This window comes from Haliaeetus albicilla, chromosome 12 (assembly GCF_947461875.1).
Source record: "Haliaeetus albicilla chromosome 12, bHalAlb1.1, whole genome shotgun sequence".
Taxonomy (NCBI): domain Eukaryota; kingdom Metazoa; phylum Chordata; class Aves; order Accipitriformes; family Accipitridae; genus Haliaeetus; species Haliaeetus albicilla.
Genome location: NC_091494.1, coordinates 38,235,051 through 38,256,149, shown reverse-complemented (window position 1 = coordinate 38,256,149; position 21,099 = coordinate 38,235,051). Strand labels below are relative to the sequence as shown.

The 21,099-nt window shown below is 41.3% G+C and overlaps 1 protein-coding gene across 1 annotated transcript in view; it reads right to left on the bottom strand.

Annotated features, from left to right (window-relative positions):
- Positions 1-11,439: 11,439 nt before the first annotated feature.
- Positions 11,440-21,099, bottom strand: part of ANKFN1 (ankyrin repeat and fibronectin type III domain containing 1) — a 70,286-nt gene continuing 60,626 nt past the window's right edge. Inside the window, exon 17 of the mRNA XM_069799235.1 lies at positions 11,440-20,134. Within this exon, the coding sequence (XP_069655336.1) occupies positions 19,338-20,134 (797 nt within the window). The 3' untranslated portion in view covers positions 11,440-19,337. The remainder of the gene's footprint in view (positions 20,135-21,099) is intronic.

Sequence of the window (21,099 nt, the reverse complement as noted above, 5' to 3'; positions counted from 1 at the left end):
GGAGCCGGCGGAGCCGTTCAGGCTCCTCATTCAGCAGCATCCCGAGGGCTCCTCTCCTCCCTGACTGCTCCTTGCGAGTGGATGTGGCACCTCGAGGTGCCCGGCCTTCCCCTGGGCCCTCCCGGCTGGGTGGCAGCACGCCCCGAGTCCTGTTCTGCAGCAATCTCTGACCAGCCCTGCAAAAGCTCTGCTCGGGCTGCAACGCAGAGCCAGCGTGGTGCCCTAAAACCCCACTGGGGTATTGCGGCTGTGGACTGGGAGAGTAAGAGATACCTGAAAATATCAGTGCTTGGGACTCCTCCTTTCCCTCTGTAGCTTGTAAAGGCGTTCAGAGGGACCCCAGTGGGACAAAACTGGGTCAAAGACTTCACCTCTGTCTGATAAATCTTTCCTGCAGCAAATTAAAAAAAGAGCTGAACATTTCCATCTCATAGCTGTCAATTTTATTCAAAAGCATGAACCGGGGCAAATCATTCAGCCTTTTCAATGCCAGTGGTGCGTGATCCCTCAGCTTAGGAGGATAAATGTAACTAGTAGAGTGTTTATTGATTAGTTCAACAGCTATATAGATAAGATATGAGGCGCTTAATGCACAGATTTTCAAGGTAAGAGCCTGATCCTACAGCTTAGAACCTGACATTGGAAAGGGCTTCATTCAAGAAGCCTGCAAGTGACAGAAAAAGCTCACATGGATTTTAATGGGCAACAGAGCCTTCCAAAAGACAGCAACAAAAAGCAATCGAGCCTCTTGATTCCCTTAGATCCCTGTTTGTTTAGCTGCTGAAAAAGCATACCCAAAGGCAGGAGACGTGAGTACGTGTGCTTACACACAGAGGTATCCCAAGAAGGGATGCTGCCACCGAGTGCCAACGAATGCCAACCTCCAGGAGGAACAAACCCCTCAGAGAACAGCTTCGTTCCAGATTCCCGTCACTGAATCACAGTCCTGGCGTAGGTCATGTTTATTAAGTCAGTAGGAACCAGACCCAAGCGTGAATGCTTACTCAAACCAGTGGCAAAACTACAGTGTGTGCCTGGGGAACACACTACAGATGCTGAGCTATGATACAGAACAGCTGGAAGGGAACACCAGGGTTTGGTTAGCCAGAGGACCCTGTCTCACTCTCTTATCCAAGGCCCAGGCCAGCCTGACTGTTCTCCAGCTGGGCTGCACGGTTCATTCCTGACACAGGTGCAGCCAGTCACCACCTGAGCAGAGATGGTTGCATGAATCTATGACAGAACTAAAAACTGAACTCCAAGCTCTGAAATCCCAGATAGTGCTTTAAAACCTTGCTGTGCCACACATGATGCTGCTTATAATGAGACTTGACTTTGATTTGATTGGCTCAAACTACATCATTCACTGGGCAAAGAAGTCGTATTGTATAAGGAGATAAGACTATTGTATCATGGACTAAGAACGTAGGAAAATAATGGCTCCTTGTTGAAAGGCTGCTTTGAAAATTTTCAAAATGTCAAGAATGTGTATGCAGTAGTATACAAGGACAGCTGTGGTGTCATAAAGAGATTTATCAGAGACATTGGGAACAGAATCCAAGAGATTTCAGACAAACTGGTACACGTTTTCTGCACCATGCTATATGTACTCAGCACTTGCTCATGATTATTCTGTTCAGTTCAGTTTCTTCTGTCAGTTGTTCACTTTGCTTTTTCAGCTAAAAATATCAGGTGAATGTTAGCGCAGTGTAATCAGGATCCCTTTGCAGCAGGCATTGTGCATGTGTTGAATGGTAGTTCAGGGTCTGAATTTCGGATCATCTCAATAGATTACACAGGTAAAAGGTGAGAAGGTAAAAGCACACAAAGTACCGAACTGGCCTGCCCAAGGTCACAAAACAGCAACACTGAGAAGAGGGCTCCACTTCCCCTGCTTAGGACTGGTTCCTATCTTTTGTAAGAGTAGCACGCTGGCAGGCATAGGCCACAGGGCCTCATGGATTTCATAGCATCTTCTGATGCCATTACAGTGGAAGTTAGTCATCAATTAGAAAGGGAGATCCAAATCACAGCTGCATGAAAGGCAATGGCAAAACTCCACACTGCTGCTAACAGTGGCTTTATCAACTGGCAACGAACATGTCAGAGTAGGAACTGTAGCTACAGGGAACTGTTGTGCAGTGTGTGAAATACTGCTTGCTCTCTGCACAACTTCTCAAAGTAATCCTTGCAGCAAGGAAATACTACACAGACAAAATTCAGTTTAGAAGCAGCCTTTGAAATGTAACGTAATAGTTGCTTTTGCAGGGCTTCTCTCTATTTTATCTGAATAGTCACTGTTTCTCAAATACCAGTCCTGGGGATAGAGGACCTTCAACCACCTTCAGTCAAAAGTGTGATATGTAAATGAATGGCCTTCATGCGGAGGAAGCACATTTTTGATAATGAACCATGTTCTATCACATGCCATTAGTGTCGGAGAAACAGCCCTGAATTGTTCTCCCACTTCATGCTACAGCTTTTCACTACTTGAGCAAATGCCATTTGTTCCCTGTGTATTTCTTTCTATAGTCAGTGTGTGGACTTTCTTTTTCATTTTTGGAGCTCACTGACTGTGCACCTGAAAACGGATATGCAATGAAAGGAGACTGTTGCAGAAATAGGACTTTCTGATTTGTTACAGTAATTAGATTAGTAATTACAGTAATAAGAAGATTGCAAGAAGATAAAGGCAACACTTGCAGGAACTGAACATCATCACAGAAAAATGAATTCTCTCCCTGTTTTCTGCCAAAGAATCCCAGTGCAGTAGCATATAAGCAACTGAAAACTTTTCACAGGTGGCCACTTAATGTTTATGTCTCATTTTTGACAATGCTTAAGCTATGCAGCCTCAGTTGAGACTCCATTCATAGCAGGGCGTGCATTCACAACAGCTGCAATTGAAGCCAACTGGAACTGTGCTTTGAACATATAAAGTCCTGATATGAAATATCAGCTTTTAGGTGGCTTGAATAAGCGCACCCACAATTAGGGGATACTCGATAATTTTGACTGTAGACCAATCTATGTCTTGGGTCTCAAGCCGTAAAATGACATCACACCCATGATGATACTAGGAAGATAAAAAACCATATCATTTCAAAGATTTATTATTTATATTATCATAGTACCTAAAAGCTTGGACATGGACTGACCATGCTTGGTATTGTACAAATGTGTAAGAAAAAGGCATGCCTGCTGCCACAAAAGTTCATAGCATAAGTTAAAACAGCCATCTGAGGTAACAGATGGTATGACAGGAAAAAGACAATGAAACAGTACTGTCTGCTGGTTTGCTTCAGCACACCTGTGCTACAGCACCTATGTTCAGTTTTTTTTTTTCAGATAAAACAGAAAAAAAAGGCCTAAAAAACTTTAGATACTGTGGTAAGACCCAGAAAAAAATTCTGTACAGCCTATGCACTAGGCTGTACAGCCTGTGCTCCATACATTTTGATGAACACAGTCTCTTTCAAAAAGTCAGTGCTGTGAACTGCCAGTGAATCTAAAAGTTTTAAATAATGCTGAGTGCTGGAGAGGTTGCCTCCACACAGAAATGATCGCATATTAAGAGGTGAAAAACCTGTCTACATACACTATAGAAAGACACGGTGATTTGAGTTTTCCACATAAAACAAAACAAAGTCTCTATTATATTTATTTGTTTATTCTTTGTATTGCTCTAGGAATACACGCTATAGGGATTGCTCTCACCACAAGTACCTTATTATGTGATGGTTTTCCCAGCTAATTTGAAAGGTAATAATTTATCTTAATTTTAAAAGAAAAGTTGTTCTTAATCTGCAGATCTCTGCAAAGTGAACAAGCAGACCTGAGAATTTAGCAATCAGTTGGATTTTATACGTATTTTCAAAGTATTGCAGGTATCTGTTGTGGCAGCAATCTGTGGACTCCCTTGAAAAGTTTATGGAAATGTATTCTTTCAAATCATTACCCAACCTTTCTCCCTACCCTCTACCATTTCAGGACAGGAGCACATATACAGTTCTCTCTTTTCCTTGGCATCTGGACAACTCCTCTACTGTCACTGCCCTGTAGTCCTCAGCTGGCATAAGAATTCCAAAATAAATGAGCGTGTTGTAATCAGGAGAAAAATATTGTGTCCTTGTGGTGTTGATGTTTTTGCAGCTCAGCTTCTCAATGGCCACCACAAGTTAAGCTGCATATTTCTTTACAAAAATATGCTTGCATTGGTAACTTGGCAGGCCACTCATTGAATAGACATTTAGCTACTTAACTGTTTACTGTTGCCAACAAAGTTCAGTTGATGAACTTGAAACGGGGGAGAAGAGGCACCTTGACAAGCAGTATATGGTTAGCAAGCAGGCGGGCAGTCTTAGGGCAAGCAGACCTTTACTGCAGATCTGCTGGTCAAGAGGCTTTTATGAGTTTCTGTGAAACCCAAAAGCTAACAGTAAGAGTGACATATTATAGCAGAATGTCTTTAAAGAGACAAAGATACTGACTAAACACCTTCTAAGTTTAAGCATGTTGCAAGAAATCAGATAAGCAAAATAAGCCTCAGCAGATAATTTATAAACCTGCCTACAGGCAACTAAAGAAGAGCACGAGCCAATACTCAAAACCAGCATGGAAGTACTTAAAGTTGTGTTGCTGAGTACAGTCATGCAGCCTGAGGGAATGTATTACCCAGAGAACTAAAAAGGCAAGGATGGGATTTTTAAAGCATTCGCTGTCAGCTTCGCTCTGCCAACTTTCACTCCTGCCAAACTGCATCCAAAAAGACAGGTCTTACCTGTGTTCATCCCCTGGAACCAACACTCTTCCTGGGGCCATTCAACTTCCAGTATCCTTCACTTCTTTCAAAAACTTAAGCTCTGTCTCAACTTCATTTCAGTAAAACTGGATGCACAAAGTCCCAATTTATTTATTCTGTACCCTCAGTGCTCCTACAAGTGTTTTTGCCTGCCTCCCATCAATTCACACCAAAACAATCTTCAAAGTACACTAATTTGCACTTTCAACCCATGCTTTCTTGCCAGCCTAGCGGGTACAGGCTAGAGCCACAGCTGTATATTTGTTCAGGCTGGAAGATTTAAGTCAAGATCACTCACACTGCCAATAGTTTTCCAATATCCTTTCCAGAGGTCTCAGTGGAATGACAAGTTCTCTGGCCATGTATTGGGGCAGAGTCAGCACCAAGAGCTGGAGGAGATGCTCTCACACTCAGGCGGACACTGCACAGACAGCAAGGTCGCCGTCTGTGCAATACTCACTCCTGACTGACGACAACCCGGCTGATCAGACTACCTACTTGTTCCCCAAACTGGTTAAGCAGCACAGAGGTATTAGTGCACTACTGCTCAGGGCTCTTTGCATTCTCCAGCAGGGCTCAGTCGAGTAGGACTAGGACAGAAAGGCCATAGAGGAATAGGTACAGCCCAACTGCACCATTTTTTCCACAGCTGTTGATTTTTATTACAAAAGGGCAGTGACTGTGTTATGAAAGTCCACAAAATATGAAGCTAATAATAAACTGCTAAGCATCACGTGGAGTCTAAAACTATGCTTCATTTCAGTGGCTGCTAACATGCAGGCTATTTAGAGTAGTTAACAATGTAGACCAAAATAATTCCTGTATGAATTAAAGCATGGGAGACATTAACTGTTACACCAGCAGGACAAGCTAAATTATGCTGAAAATATGTACACCAAATTTACGTGGTGAAGTTATAAAGGAATGGGGACAATTGGTTCTTTTTCTACAAATTTCACGTTAAAGAGGGGAATTACTACCTTGTACCACCCAGTATGAAAAAGTATTCAACAGATTTCTTAATTTAAAGAATGTTCCAATACAAGAGACATTTTCCAGAGGCAAAGTTCAATCCATTCTTCAGTTTTTCTTATAACTTTGCACATAGCCTTAAAAAAAAACCCCAAACAGACCTTGGGCACACATATTGGGCTGAAGTGTGACCACCTGAATTGATTTTTCTTTTAATGACTTCATCTTTATTAATTTCCCTCAACTTTCACAGAAATTATGCATGCGCATGAATAATGCCTGCATAGGGCCAAATACAAACTATTTTGAGAGCACAGCTCCTCCTAAAATTTTTCATGGGAATACATGCTGTGGTATATGTATCTCATGGCATATGCATTAAATGTACTTTTAGAGCTCATCAGAAGTCACATTTTTTGCTTTTCCTTACTTAACAAAAGGTATTGGGAGGCAAATTATTTCTTTTTTTTTTCACATCCAATAAGAAATGTGAATTCAGAGAGGCAGTTCAGTGCAAAGGGCAAGTCGATCTTCAGGAAGTTTCTCCAAAAGTTAATTGTACTCCCTATTTCTACCCCAAACTGCTCCGGTACCCAGACACTGGATCTCACAATGCAGTTTCTTTTCAATGTTAGGACACGTTTACAATCTGAAGCATCCTTCTTGTGAACATACATACTGAACGGGAGCTAATAGCTCTTAGTCACCTCTTGGTTAAATGAACTACAAGAGTTGCCTAGGTATCTTGCTCTAAGGTACATTTTCCAATCCCTGAATCATTCTCATAAATCTCTACTGATCCTTCTGAACCTTTCTGAAGTCTGACGACCAGAACAGGATGAAATACTTCACTACTTTTATTAATATGCATTAACATGGATCTGTATGTGGTAAATCTGGTCATTTGGCAAAGAATTAAAGTTAAAATAATTGGTTAAACCACAAATAGAGGAGACATTTAGCAAGAAAAATATGAGTGAAAGACATTAGTTTGTCACTTCAAATGAGATTTTTAACATGAGTGCTGAAAACTAGATTATTGCCTACTTGGAATGTAATCAGGTAGCTGATGCTCAGTACAGCTGCATTCTCTCCAACTTTCATGGCTTCAGTGGATGCTGAAATGAATCTTCAGTTTGTTTTTAAAATTAATTGTCAAAACTAAAACCTTTCTCAGCATTGGTTGAACTGATTTTCTGTAAACTGCTTTAGCAAATAACACATGTTGAAAGTGAGATAATAAAGCTGTCACAAAAACAATGCATCTCTCGTCAGCTTGCGCATTAGTGGGCCCAACAGCATGGATGTCATTTACTTCATACTTGCTCCAAAGTGAAAGCTATCATCAAGCTCGTAAAGGATGTTTTATTCATAAATGGTGATTATGTTGCCTTAAATATAATTATATTCAATGGATTTTAAAAATGCAATACTGGACACTGGATGCAATCGCTATGGAATGTAGGAGACCTGTGCATGAGATAATTTTCTTCTGAGTTGCCCCTTTTTCTGATATTGTGGGAGTTCACCGATTTACTTTAAGGAAAAATATTACCATAAAAACTCCAGCTGAGTAAATGTGGTTTTAAAAGCTTGTTGCATTAAGCCTTTTATTTTACCTGCATTCTTACCCAAATCCTACCTTGACAGATGCAGATATAAGAAATGTGGTCTTTGAATAAGTCCAGAATTGTATATATTCATCACTTATTTATATTTTAACAAGCAATAGTTTCAGTAGCCTCATCCTTTGAAAACCTTTAGGACCCAATGCCAGCACGAAGCTCAACACAGAATAGTTACCATCTGAGCTTACACAGAAGAGAAAGCTCCATTTCTTTTCAAGTACGATGGATTAATGTAGGGGGAAAGTCAGTATCGCTAAATTCATCCTGGATGTTAAAACCATGGATTGCAATGGCACGGAGGGTCAGAGATGAGTTTGGCCTGCTGTGGCTACGGCTATCTAATTTAATTAACATTTATGTTCTAAAAAAACCCCCATTTGCAAGTACTAAGTAATATGGTAAATATGGAGCAAATTATCAGCAACAGCAGGGGAGATTTAAAATATGCATCTTGAGTTTGGAGTCACTCAGAAACCTGTGGTGATGCAATCACTCAAACAGAGTAATCTTTATGAGTTTAACTTTGCCAAGAATGCATGTGCAAACCGTCTTCCAGAGACTCATCAGTGTGGATGACACACAAGCTGCCCTTAGTTGTTGAAATGCCTCATCCACATGGCCGCATGCCTGAATGTTTTCGCACGTCAGGTGTTTCCTAATGACTTAGAGCAGTGCTTTTCAATCTCTTTTGACTTGAAAACCCTTACAGCTATTCCAAGGCATGACGCAGATCCCTGTACAGTGAGTTGAAGGCTGGTGGTGATGGCTGCAGGTTGCAGCTCGGGAGGTTCAGACCGGCCATGACTCCGTGTGTTGGTGAGCCACAGGCACGCCCGCCCCACACCACTTGTGTCACAACCCCTGTTGCCCTCCGGGGGTCTCTGGTCACCTCAGAGCCCCCAAAACGATAAATACCTGAGAGGCGGCAGCAGTGGCCATCAGTGGTTGGCGTAGAGAAAGCGATCCATGCAGGCTGAGCTTTAGCAACGTGGGCAGCATGTCTGGAGCATGGACCTGCCGTAACATCGTAGCTAAGGGCCCAGGGGCTGTGGAAAACACCGGAGGGTTTTCTTCATCTCGCTCGTTTATGGGTCCTTGGATAATACCCCCCTCCCACGCCCCGCGAAGCCCCTAGAGCACATTAGGGCATTACATCTAACGCAGCGTACCCCAAGCCAACCCTCCCGGCCGCCATTACCTCAGGCTGCCCAGGAGAGGGCGCCGCGCGGCTCCCGCGGGACGCCATTTTGGGCGGGCGTGAGGTGAGGCTGCCCTGCCCGGCCCGGCCCGGCCTGGCTGTGTGCGGGCAGCCCGCCGGGCCCCTGGGCTGAGCCGAGCCGAACCGAGCTCTCTAGGCAGTGTGCTCCGTCCCCGTCCCCAAAGCGGGCACAGACGGAACATGCGGGCAGCAAAGGCGAGGGCCGCAGGGCGGCCACTGGTGTGTGGCTGGTACCGAGGGTCCCGCCTGACCCGCCACAGGACACGGCGTTTTCCTGCCGCCACGTGCTCTGTCACCTCGGAGGCTTCGGGCTGCTGAGGTGTAAACCTGACCCCATGGGCATGTTTAGTCGCAAACTAATGAGGTTAATAAGGGGATGCCTTAGGCTGGTAAAAATCTATTTCTTGGTCAACAAACTGTAGTGTTGCAAGGTGTTTTAGATTGGTATGGAGGGTGATGTGGGTACCTATGATATGCAGCAAATGTCTAAAAATAGGGTAGGAGGCTGCTAATAAGTAAGATCCCAGCTCAGAGCTTGCTGTCATCAGGGAAAAGCTCTTGGTGCGCGGGATGGGCTTCAGCTGATGTCGTGGGGCTCTGAGCAAACCAGGAGTACGGGGCAGGGGGAGAGCGCTGCTGTATTTGCTGCCTGTATTGAAGGAGAGATCTGCAAAGCTGAGCAGCAAAAACCAGCGTGAGTTAGCTGAACTGCTAATCTCTGTAATGGTCTTTTGTAAAATTCACATCTCTGGGCATCTAAGAGAGGATAAGGTGTACTCTGTGCTTTGCAGTTGTTTACAGGCTTCCTCCCTGAGCCCTACAGCACAGCCAGGTCTTATTTACCTAATTACTGTCTGTGAGGACAGGCTGCGGAGCTGATACCACTCAAGACAGGAGCGTGTATCTCTAGTCAAGCTGCAGAGCGAGCTGCAGGAGTACGGATTCAGGCTAGTACCATTAACACATGCGAAGTGCCGGTTACACGCATTTTCCCAAATAAGATAAGGAGCAGCTGAAAACCGTGCAGGGGTATGTCCACCTCTGTAAGACAGGGCGAGGAGTCGGCGGCACTCCACGGCTGCTTTTGCAAAGTACCTGAAACAGCCTCCTCCAGCTGAGCCTGTGGCGCGTGGATTTACACTTGGTGCATCTTACATCTGGAGACAAGCAGCGTGTAGCTCGTGTGCTGGATCTGTGCCAGGGTTAAGCCCCCAGTAGTCGAAGCTGGATCCCTGGTAGCACTCATGATGGGAGGTCAGGCGCAATGAAAGAGCCCTAGTAGTTTGAGAAGGAACACACCAGCACCTTTCCTGATGGGAGGTCAGGCGCAGTGAGCAGGAGGGCCCCCCTTGTGCTGGCAGCTCCATTCCAGTGTTTGGCCGGACTCCAGAAGATTAAAATAGAGCCTTAGACTGTCCCCTCGGCAGCACTGCCAGCCAGAGCCCTGACAATCCTGGGGTTGTACTCAAACGTGAGTCCCTCGGGAGCATGGGCTTTACCCTAACAGCTGAGGCACTGAGTAGGTCGAAGCAGGCAGGGTTATTGCTCTTGTGACTCAGACTCAAGGAAGAGAGGGATCAGGATGGAGCCACGAGAGAGCAGGGGATCAGAATGAAACCACAAGGCGCAGAAGGGGGAAGGAGCAAGTGTGGCCCAGAAGAAAGCTTGAAAAAATCCTTGTTCTGCTGGGACTGGGTTCAAAGCACATGTAGCCATGAGAATCGGGCATTAAACTATTCAAGCCCAAGTTCTGATTTAGCTCCTTTCTGCAATTTCAGGAGAAGAAAAGATAAGCAAAAAGAAGAGCAACATTTTCCTTTCTCAATCATTTTAAAAAGCAATATGGGAAAAGCTGAAGGCCATGCAGGTTCGTGTGAAGAACCTCCACATAGGTGGCAAAATCATTTGTGGTCCAGAAATGATCACAGCTGAGGGGAACCAGAGTTCTCATATCAGGTATTTTTTTTAAGTGCTAGTATTAGTCATACACATTCTCATACATGTGTGAATAATACTAAGCACTTAAAAAAAATACCTGATTTTCAGAAGGGAGGAGCATTCCCAAGTACCACTAAAACCAACAGCAGTGGCAGATGTTGGCATTTCTTACAGAAGGGTGTTTCAACCCGGTCATCTATTACGGATTTATTTATCGCCACTTATTGAAGGCACCCATACTTGAAATGTTTTGCTTCAGGATTTTCAGAAAGTGATTACAAACAGTGCTGGACAAAACATTTTGGCATTGCCTTTTTTCCCCTGAAAAATGAAATTTGGTTGAAATGTTGAAATAATTTTAATTTTGAAAATACCACATTGATTCAGTAAAAAAAATGCCCATAGCACCAAATTCAGTGACTGTATTTTGGTATTTCCAAAACAAAGCATGCATATTTACTGGTATAAAAGGTTGTTTTGTCTTTAAATTGACTTTAGTTGTAGTTTATAAAGCTCAAAAATTGCTACTCAGTTTACCATTTTTTCTTTGTAACTGAGTGTGTATGTGAGTAGCAGAGGGGAGGATTCTACCTGAATTTTCTTCCTGCATGTTTGCTATAATAAGATGAACTGGAAAATCAGAACAATTAGATATGTTATTCACACAGGTAAGGAGCAGAAGTCCTACTGATTAATTAGGAATAATTAATTAATATTCATTAAAAACTCTAAGAAAATAGAAACATTTTTAATAACCCCTGTCTGAATGAACATATATTTGTTTGAAAAGAGAGTTTGAAAACAGCCATCTGGGGAAGAGAATGGCAAAGCTTATTAATAAAGATTTTTTGTGTGTTTGCAAAACAAACAAAAAACCCAAATCAAACCCAAAGCTTTTATTTAAAGACAGCATTAAAAAATAAGTTAATAGTTTTCTCAGAGAGATGACAGTTTATATAAGTTAATACATTTGAATGGAACAGCAAAATGGTTATCTTTTGCCGTCAGAAGAATGAATCAAAAACATGCCTACAAGAGTTTGTTGACTTCTTTCCAGTTGGTTTAAAAGCATTTCAGTAAAACAGCATAGAACACAGAGGCAATTATAAAACAGCACTGTCCTTCAAGAAACCATGGCAAACTTGTTATAAAGGTCTGTAAGAATTGCACTGTTCACCTACTTATCTTCTTATATGGAGAAGAAATCTCAGCTCAGGGCAAGCAAAACATACGAACAACCAGGCCCTAAAAAATGCGTGGTACATGCAAAAATGCACCAAGGTAATTTAAGTACATGCACACAAAAATCCTTCTTTGTCTTGCAGTGTTTTTTCTAGTTAATTTCTTAGGTTACTGTACATGACTAATTACTTGCATTTGGTTTTTTTCTTTTACTAACTTAGTAAATGTGGTAACAATCTTAATGTTTTAAAATTAAAACTCAAGGAAGCAGAAATGACTGACGGTCATGTTTTATCTTACATTTTCAGAATTATTTTGCTCTGCTGCTTAACTCCACTTTGGCTGTGTTTTGGTTGAAATATTTTCCATGTGTGAAAATATTCACAGATACTCCAGTAAGATGCTGTTATTCTGAAGCTTGCAATGAGTTGGCATGTTATGGCTGAAATACAGACATTTGTCAACATTTACATTACCGTATATACTTGTGCACAAGCTATGGATAATCGACTGATGCTGTAAGGATGCTAGCCAGAAAATTGTGTCCCTGCTCTGTCATAAGCTCTCTGTGTGACCTTGGGCATGTCACTTATTCCAATTTTGACATTATCTGTACAAAAGGGAGAATAGTACATGAAATGTTGAGAGGTTCAGACAGTATTGTAGTTAAAATACATTTAGCAACCTGTTCATCTTTGGAACAAGGTAAACAGTGACCCAAAACAGAATCCTTCCAGTTCCACATCAGCATTCAGAATGGAGTTGTTCTTACTTCTCTTGCTTACATGCAGTAACCCAATTTTATACTACATTAGGAATGTTGCTATGCTTTTCTTTTCTGTGTACAAGAATATGTGAAAAAAAGAGGAATCGCAACAGAAGAGTGTGTTTCACTTTTATAAGGTAATTCCCTCAGTAGGTAATATCTGGGGTGTTCCTCAACTAGAAGCAGATTATACATACCCACAATACAGTATGTTTACAATGTGGCTTGAAAGCACAGATTCACACCAGAAATGCAGAGTGGATTCTGTCTGGCTGTCATTGTAAAGACACAGCTGAAAGCTGCGGAGCCTGTACGACAGCCCCCAGGCTTGGAGAAAGAGGGCTCAGTCTGTCAGTCTGCGAGATTTTTATGCTGTTCGCTGCTTTGATGCAAAGATGCTTGTATGCCAGCAACTTCTGCAATTGTAACACACAGATTAGAAAGGTGCCACTTCAAACCTGGCTACCCAGATATCACTTCTGTATTAAGGCATTTACATTTATATAAATTGAATTTCAGTTTCTGTTGACTTTGATGGGAGGTTATTTTTCCCCACAAACTCTGGAAGCCATGCCTGTTTCATTTAGGTTTCTGAATATGTAGACCAAAATCAAAATTTAGAGACCATATTTGAAAGCTTGGCCTTAGAAAAAGTCACTTTCCAATAAAAATAAAAGAATTCAGGGGAAAAACACAAACTATATTCAGATTTCCATGGATTGTAAAGCTCACGTACGTGGGTACTTGATGATGGTCAAATAGAACATACTTCAAAAAACACGGTTTAAAGATTATACACAAGTACACATGGTATTTAGGATTATGTGAATGTATACACTAGCATTTTTTTGTTAATGAGGGAGAAGACTTGAAGTACATAATTTTAGAAGATCAGAGGAGTTGTAAGAATGCAAGAGCATTTCAAGTCTTCTAAATCTTAAAAGAGCTAGGTTTCTATGATATTAGATCAAACAAAAAAATCTATGTTAAGAACATTTTTATGACAATGATTCACTTGAATAAACCTAAGATTTCTTTTACCAACCAATCTTTTTTCTAAAATAGTATTTAATATCTGAAGTTATAAAAAATATTTGTAGTCTTGAAAATTATTTTTATTGTCTATTTTATGTACTATACATGCCTCTTTCAGGAATTATTAAAGAAGCATGAGTCATACGGCACTCATTTACTCTTGGCTCATGGCCATCCTCAATATATATTTTGCTATTTTCAAACCATTTGCAGGTACATATGCATGAAAATATTGTTGTGTCAAGTCCCAAGATCACAGTTAGCACAGCATACATTGTTCATCTATATATTTACAAAGTTTTAAAGCACATAAAATTGTGCATTATTATGTACCCAAGTTTAAACTTTAACATACGCTTGGTTGCATATATAGCAACAAGTTACAATAAAAATCTGAACAAAGACAACCAATAAACAGCCAAATTGCTACGTACAAACAAGGCAGGAAGCAATTAAACACTGCTTGCACATTTCACTTAAATTACTTTTTCTCTGAGGGGAAAAAAACAAACAACCCCTCTTCCCCTCCCCCAGTAACCCTAAACGGTCTTCATTTTCATCAGCAAAATAACTGGAACTCCCATTGCATTCAGTAGGGGATTCATTTGCATAATATGGGAGAGAAATTTGGTCCCTATCATAAAATGTAGCAAAGTATTATGCAGTATGTATTTCCCCCCCAGTACAACTGGTAACACAGCAGCATGGTGGGCTTGCTCTCTGAGCCAGGCTCCGACAATGATCCCTGTGACCTCTAGGGGAATATTCCATGAGATAAAACCCCTTTTGTCTTCTTTACACGTATTATTTTTGACACCAGCATGAATGTGTTGTTTTCATGATGACTCCTCTGATCCAGATCCTCAGCTGATAGCGAGCCAGCCTTGTGAGCGAGTGGAGGTATGCTGATTTATACAAGGCAATACCTGACTCAGCTTCAGTGGAACTACTCTTGATTTACACTGGTGCAAAAGAACCTGGAATGAGGTCCAAGGACAGCGGAATTGGGCCCAAACTGACCTTTATATAAAGTAAACCACGAAAAGTCTGTGCGTTTAGCTTAAAATCTGCTTAATAAATTACTACAGTTCACAGTAATAAGGTAGATTAGTGCTACGACAATCACTTTCTCTAATGTTATATCAATTTCACATAGCTTTTCCAAGAAAGAAAATGAAAATGACAATAAACATAAAAAATCTATTATTATTTGACAAGCAAAATAGGAGGTTTTCTGTAGCCTAGTGACAGACAAGCTTAGTAACACATTACCCTATTATAGGATGACTGGTTTAAAGGCTAAATCTTGCCCAAGATGCTGTGGTACGAAAAGGCTGAGGAAGGTATTCTAGCCTGGCTGTTACTTCACCCCAAAAGCCCAGTGTGAGAAACAGCTAGCTGGGTAAGAGCTCATGAACATCAGTACCGAGGAGAGATGATCTCTGAGCTGGTAGGGTCTGTACAGCTTTCAGCAATATATGGGGCCTGCTCCAAAGCCCAGTCACATCAACCAAATGACTCCTAATGACTTTGCAAATGCTTACTTAGCAGAAGAGAGGGCTGTAGCTGGTGCCAGCACAAAAGAGGGGCGAACGACTGGCCAAAGCACGCTCAGCCCACCTTTGGGAACGTTGCCCTTGGTTTCTGCAAAGAATATACTGGGCCAACAGCTCTGCTTCTCACTTCTGGGCAGGATTTAGCCTTATGAATTCTACTTCATGGAATCAAAAGATAAATTATACTTACAAATAAAGTGTTCTAGCTATTTAATGTTTTTCTGTAGTGGAAAAATCAGAGACCCAACCTGATGAAATCTCTGTTGTCTGAAAATTCAAGGCCTCTTTACTAAAAATACTTCTTGCTGATGGCAAAGTTCAACACCTCAGAGAAATTCAGAGTAAGTTTCCAAGCTGTATACCATATTTTCAAATACACTATACCCTTTTTGTTTGTAAGGCTGTATTGAAGTTTTACATAACAGTCATGAGCCATGCATTTAAACACCTTAAAAGAGTTGACCAGCAACTTAATGCATTTCTTTATACCATAGAGAATTTAAAGATGCACCATCTCTTTCTAAAACACTCTAAACATAAATGTTCAGGATAAAATATTCCATCTTCCCCCTCCCCCTTTAATGTCTATGTTTTAAAATATTAATTATAGATTTCTCTGTGTGTGCTCATACTGTATAGAAAATCCAATTGTTTATATCTAAAGGCAAAGAAAAAAAATAAATACAAGCATGGGAAATAAATGCTTGAGCCACAGGTTTCTTGAGGCAAACTGTCCATGTGCAGACTGCCTCTTGCGGGTGCAAGGGATTTTGAGTGTAAACCTTGCACTGTAGCTATATCTCGCTTCCTACCAGCAGAAACAGGAAAGTTTTAGATCATAGGAGATGTGGTCCACAGGTTTTTCTTTTTTTTTTTTTTTTTTCTTTTTTTTTTTTCCCTGTGGATTTGTAATATTAAAGCACTATATTCTTTTCTAGCTAGTCCAAGTGATGCCTAGAAATAGGAGGGACTGGGTTCAGCCCAGGTGAAAATATAGTCCCTGGAAAATGCAGGACAAAGGTTCTGTGGCAAGATATATGAGTAAGAGAGATATCCAGAAGTTTGCAAAGCCTAAGTACCCATTTTAGAGCAGCACTTCGGCTGATATAAAGTGGGTACAGACTCATTTGAATGAGCTGTCTGCTGGCTAATGAAATTCTAGTATGCTGTGGGCTCTGAGCCACAGCATTTCCCATTTCAGTGCAAGAATCCTTGGAGGGGCACTCTTGCTCAACCTGGAGAAAGGGTTCCTGGTAATTAAAGCAAAGGTCTGAGTTCCTAATTTAAATTTGATTCTTGACTGTGAGCCTTTAAGTTCTACTCAGAAGAGTCACTCTTGCCTTTATGGAGTGGGGATACCAGTGCTGTATTTTGCAGGATTTTTCTGAACTGCTATAGTTGCTTGTGAAATGTCTGAGTGATCTTCCTAAGAGAATCGCAGAAGTATTATGATTAGTATTACGACAGTACTTGAAAGGCACTGTTTTCCACTGTTTATTTATCTCTGGGTGTTCATTACTATTCTTTTAAGGAGCTGCTTTACTCAGTCACCCACTGAATAGGTAGGGATAGCAATTTTGAAAAAAAGAACACATACTTCTACCAAAAGATAATTCCAGTGCTTTATAACCTGAAGTATTTAAAGTCAGAACTATCAATTACTACTTTGACTATGTGGAAAAAACCTCCATCTAGAGGTAATAGGATCAAGGAAGCATGCCCCATTGGCCATCATGTAAACACTACTTCTATATTACAAGGTTAAAATCAAGATGGGGTACACGGTGGCTGGCATTTGCATTCCCAGAGTCAAATTCCATCTTAGCACAGCAGATTATGATGAAGTCAAGCCCTTTCTACCAGTAAAGAATCCAGCTCTGTGTTAGATACATGACTACTTCTGGAAAAGTTCAGCAGCAGGAGTAGGTAACAGATTTTTTACATCCTTATCTAACCAGCAGTGGGTACCTGTTCTGCTGTAGATTTTGCTGCTTCTTGCCCTCACTGTTCCTGAAGAGCCAAAGCAGAGCAAGGTGGGTTTCATTTAGGAACATCTTGTTTTATCTCGTCACTTCCTGCAAAAACATATGGCCTCAGCATATTGTTATTTTTATTCTTTAATAGACAGTTTTATGGCAGTTTTACTTAGAGGCTAAACAGATTAGGGAAGCCTGGGCTAGGTGGTGTATACTAGAAAACAATGTAAATTATTTTGACTTCGGAATATGAGCATTACATTGTTCTGGCTCTCCCTGGTGAAAAGCCTTCTGCTAATGAACATAATCTAATGTAATAAGCTCTTACTGCCCTCAGTGACAGTAAACCATCACTATGTAGTTCTATGGCGTGTGAGTCAGGTTTTCCCCGTGCGGATCCATGTGGCATAAAACGTACAATGTATGTCCTTCTAGCTGCAAATTGGCACTGACACTTCTGCTCCCCGCCCCCCCCCCCTCCCCCCCCCCCGCATCTTCTCACCCACAGGAATTTTCAGATGGGTCTCATTCAAAGCCTGTGGAAGTGAATTGAAGTCTTTCCATCCTCACTGAGCTTTGGATCAGGTAATGAATGAATATTTTTGGTGCAAAAAGTTAACTTCCCTCTCTCAAAAAGAGACGTTACGAATGTAAATCCCTTATAGAGAGTTTTTACCCTTATATCACTGCAAAGACTCTCCTTGGCTTCCACATACTGACCAAGCATAAAATAGTGAATAACATTTATTTTTGAATTTATGGATTGAGTTCACAGGGATTTTAATAGCACTGGGGTTATGGAAGTGCTATTTTAATAAGGACCACAGATCATGGGCCCAAATCCTTACCTTTACCTCAAGGACTTGTAAACTCAACTATTTAACTCAAATCTCTTTATTGGAGGCCTTAGAATGTATCCACCTGGAGGCTGAAAAATTGAAAGGTAGAAGGCTGCGCAAACATGGAGTGAGGGAATTTAACCAGCAGGAATGTGGCCCATAAAATTAAACTTCAAGAACTGTTTAAGAAAAATTAAAGCTTGTGCAACAGCTGGGGTTTCTCTCCACATTAGTTCATTTCTTAGTGACTCAAATGTTATGGTTCTCATTAATATAGATATCATTTTTGAGATCATCTTCTGTAGTGCTGTAAGTCCTATTCTGGTTGCAAAGGACAAAATCATGACTCACTGTGATCTGCTGTTGACAAATATGGCATGCTAAAACACCACCTCCCACCCTCTTTATGATATTAATATTTATTGGTGGCCCAAATAAAAAAATCTCAGATTCAAACTGCACCCCAAATTTCCCTAATCTGAATTGCCAGAATATCCCAATTTCAGACACAGTGATCAAATACCCCTGAAGTTGACAGTGACTATTCAGGGACAAAAGTAGGGGCATTTCTTTCTAAGGGGTGTATGAGAATGCCGCCAACATAAAGAAATGCACTCATGTGGTGGGCAGAATTAAAAACCAAGCTTCACTTCAATCCCACTTAGACCCTGCATATTATTCCTCCAGAACTTGGCCTCATTCTGCCTGCTCTTGACCTCAAAGGTTCACCTCCTAAGCTTTTAAAATAACTTGGTACTTATATAATTTGAAATCTAAGCTCCTGAAAAAAACCCATTGTGATAATTATGTCAGGCTCTGACAGCATTCAGAGATGGTGTTGACTGCATTTTCTAGATATAGAAAGAATTTTCATTTCTCTGTAAGTGGCTAGAAACTCTGGGTTAACTGTGTTACTAGACCAGTTAGCACTTCAGTTATATGCAACCTAAATCCATTCAAGAAGGCTAAGAAGTAGAAAAATTTATAGGAAATGGTGGAAAACAGGTTAATAGAAGTTTAGGACACAGTCCTAACATGACGACACCAAGGATGTTACAGTTTCTGCTAACTTGCAGGCAGAACCACTCATGCTTAAAATTTTGCATGCTCAGAGATACATGGAAATCAAGAGAACTGCAAAACCTTATTACTAGATTTGCAGCCGCAGATTGTTCTGTTATGTGGTGACTGTTAGGAGACTACCTGCAAAACTGCAGATGCCAATAATAATGCTTGCATCATGACAGATACCCCTGCAAGACCAGAGATCTGGTGATGAAGTCAAAAGATTAGGATTTGTTTGAGTGGCATGAGTTGCCATTTTGGGAGCTGGATTTTTACAAGTGGTTTTGAAAGTATGGCCCTACATGCATAATGCTCACTATCTCATTGTGGAGCAATGGGAAACAGTGCAGAAGTCTGGGGTTAAAGTGTGCTGCTGAAGACTTCCGAGACAGCAGAACCCGACTGGTCATCTGGACCCGTTATCTGTTGCATAGCATTGTGCACATCCCTATGTTCTACAGACTGTGTGCTCATTGCCCAGGACTTGCCCTCTTCATCCAGAAATGTTGTTTTATAAGGCTCCACATGTATCCTATGGACATTCTGTCTTGATTCCTCATACTTGCCTTTCCCGTCTTCTGGAAGGCTGGATGCATGAGGTAAGAAAGTGCTCCGAGACCCATCGATGGGAATTTTTAACTGCTCACTGGAGGTAGGTTCTTGAGACAGATCTGAAGATCGCATGAGATGCTGAGTATACACGCCTTCAGACAGAGAGCCAGCCTGTGTCTCGCTGTGCACACGCAGCCAACGATGATGCCGGCTGAAGTAGTTGTAATGCTGATGTTTCCCTAGCTTTTTTTTCCCTAAAAAGCTCAATGGCTGCTTGGAGCTAGAGGACTTGTCTATGCTTTTCGATGTAAGCCCTGACATTGTTAGATTGCTCATATAATCTGTGCAACATTCAGCATCAGTATCAAAGGCACTACACTCTGTCAGGCCTTCTTTCAATGTTAGGCAAGGCTTCATGTCGTGGACTTGGAGAACATCAGGTGCACTGCCACCCAGGCCACTGCCCGCCTGCTGGGATATGTCATGTGAGGAGGAGTAAATCAGGTCTAATTCTCTGGGGCTTAATGCATCACTGGAGTCATAGTCACTGTCAGTTGGAAGGAATACTTCAGAGCAGCCTTCTTCATCTGAGCAGGGCTGGGAATCTGCAAAGAGAACTGATTAACACTAAGACAAGCACAGGAAAGAAATTGCTTAACTGTCATTTATGTATTTTTTTTCTTAATTTAGGTGACAGCAAAGACAGTAGTCAGGGAGGATTTACGGATGTGTTAGAGAGGTGGTGGTAGAATTAGGAAAACCCAGAAGGATTCATTTATTATATTAAGTACAGGGAAGAACTTGAATTTGAATTGGGACTAAGTTCTGAAAGGATCTGTTTTCTTCTATCTTGTTTTCACCAAATTTCATAGAGATGGAGATTTGGGAGAGAGAAAAACTCTAATCCAGGTTCTGTTTTAATTGAAGAGGTCAGTTGAGTTACTCCAGGTTTATACCTCTGTAACTGTGAGTAGGGTGCAACTGTACATGTGTGTAAGAGGTTTGAGGCAAGACAGGGAGGTAGATGAACAAAAACTACCCTTTTGCCTGTCAGGTGCATTATGTATCTTCAAATCCAAAGCAGGCGCACATAATTCAAATGTGAATTTGTTGACCAAAATGCACACTGGCACTGAAATCACTGCTGTCTTTTGGCTACAGAAGGATCAATGACATAATAAATAGTGGCATATGTGATAGAATGGATTGATGCTCCACTGCCCTGGATAGTTAATATTAGATCCAAGGAAAAAACCATAGATTTTATACAGTGCTGACTATTCGCTCTTGACCTAGTGCAAATTACCATATAGCACAGCAATAATGAATCAAGCCCATGCAGGACAAGATAATTCTAGGTTACATGGTGCCAGCACTAAGGATTATTCTGCATTCATGGTCTGTAATACAGGGAAAAAATTAGCTCAGGGAGAGATGCTGAGAAAGAACACCGCTGTGTAATGGAGCGAATCAAAGCACCATCGTCTTTGGGTTTCTTTTCTTTTAACCTAATCTAATCAGAGTAGATTTATTCATTTTTCTTAACTGTATAAAACTGCCAATTTGAAAA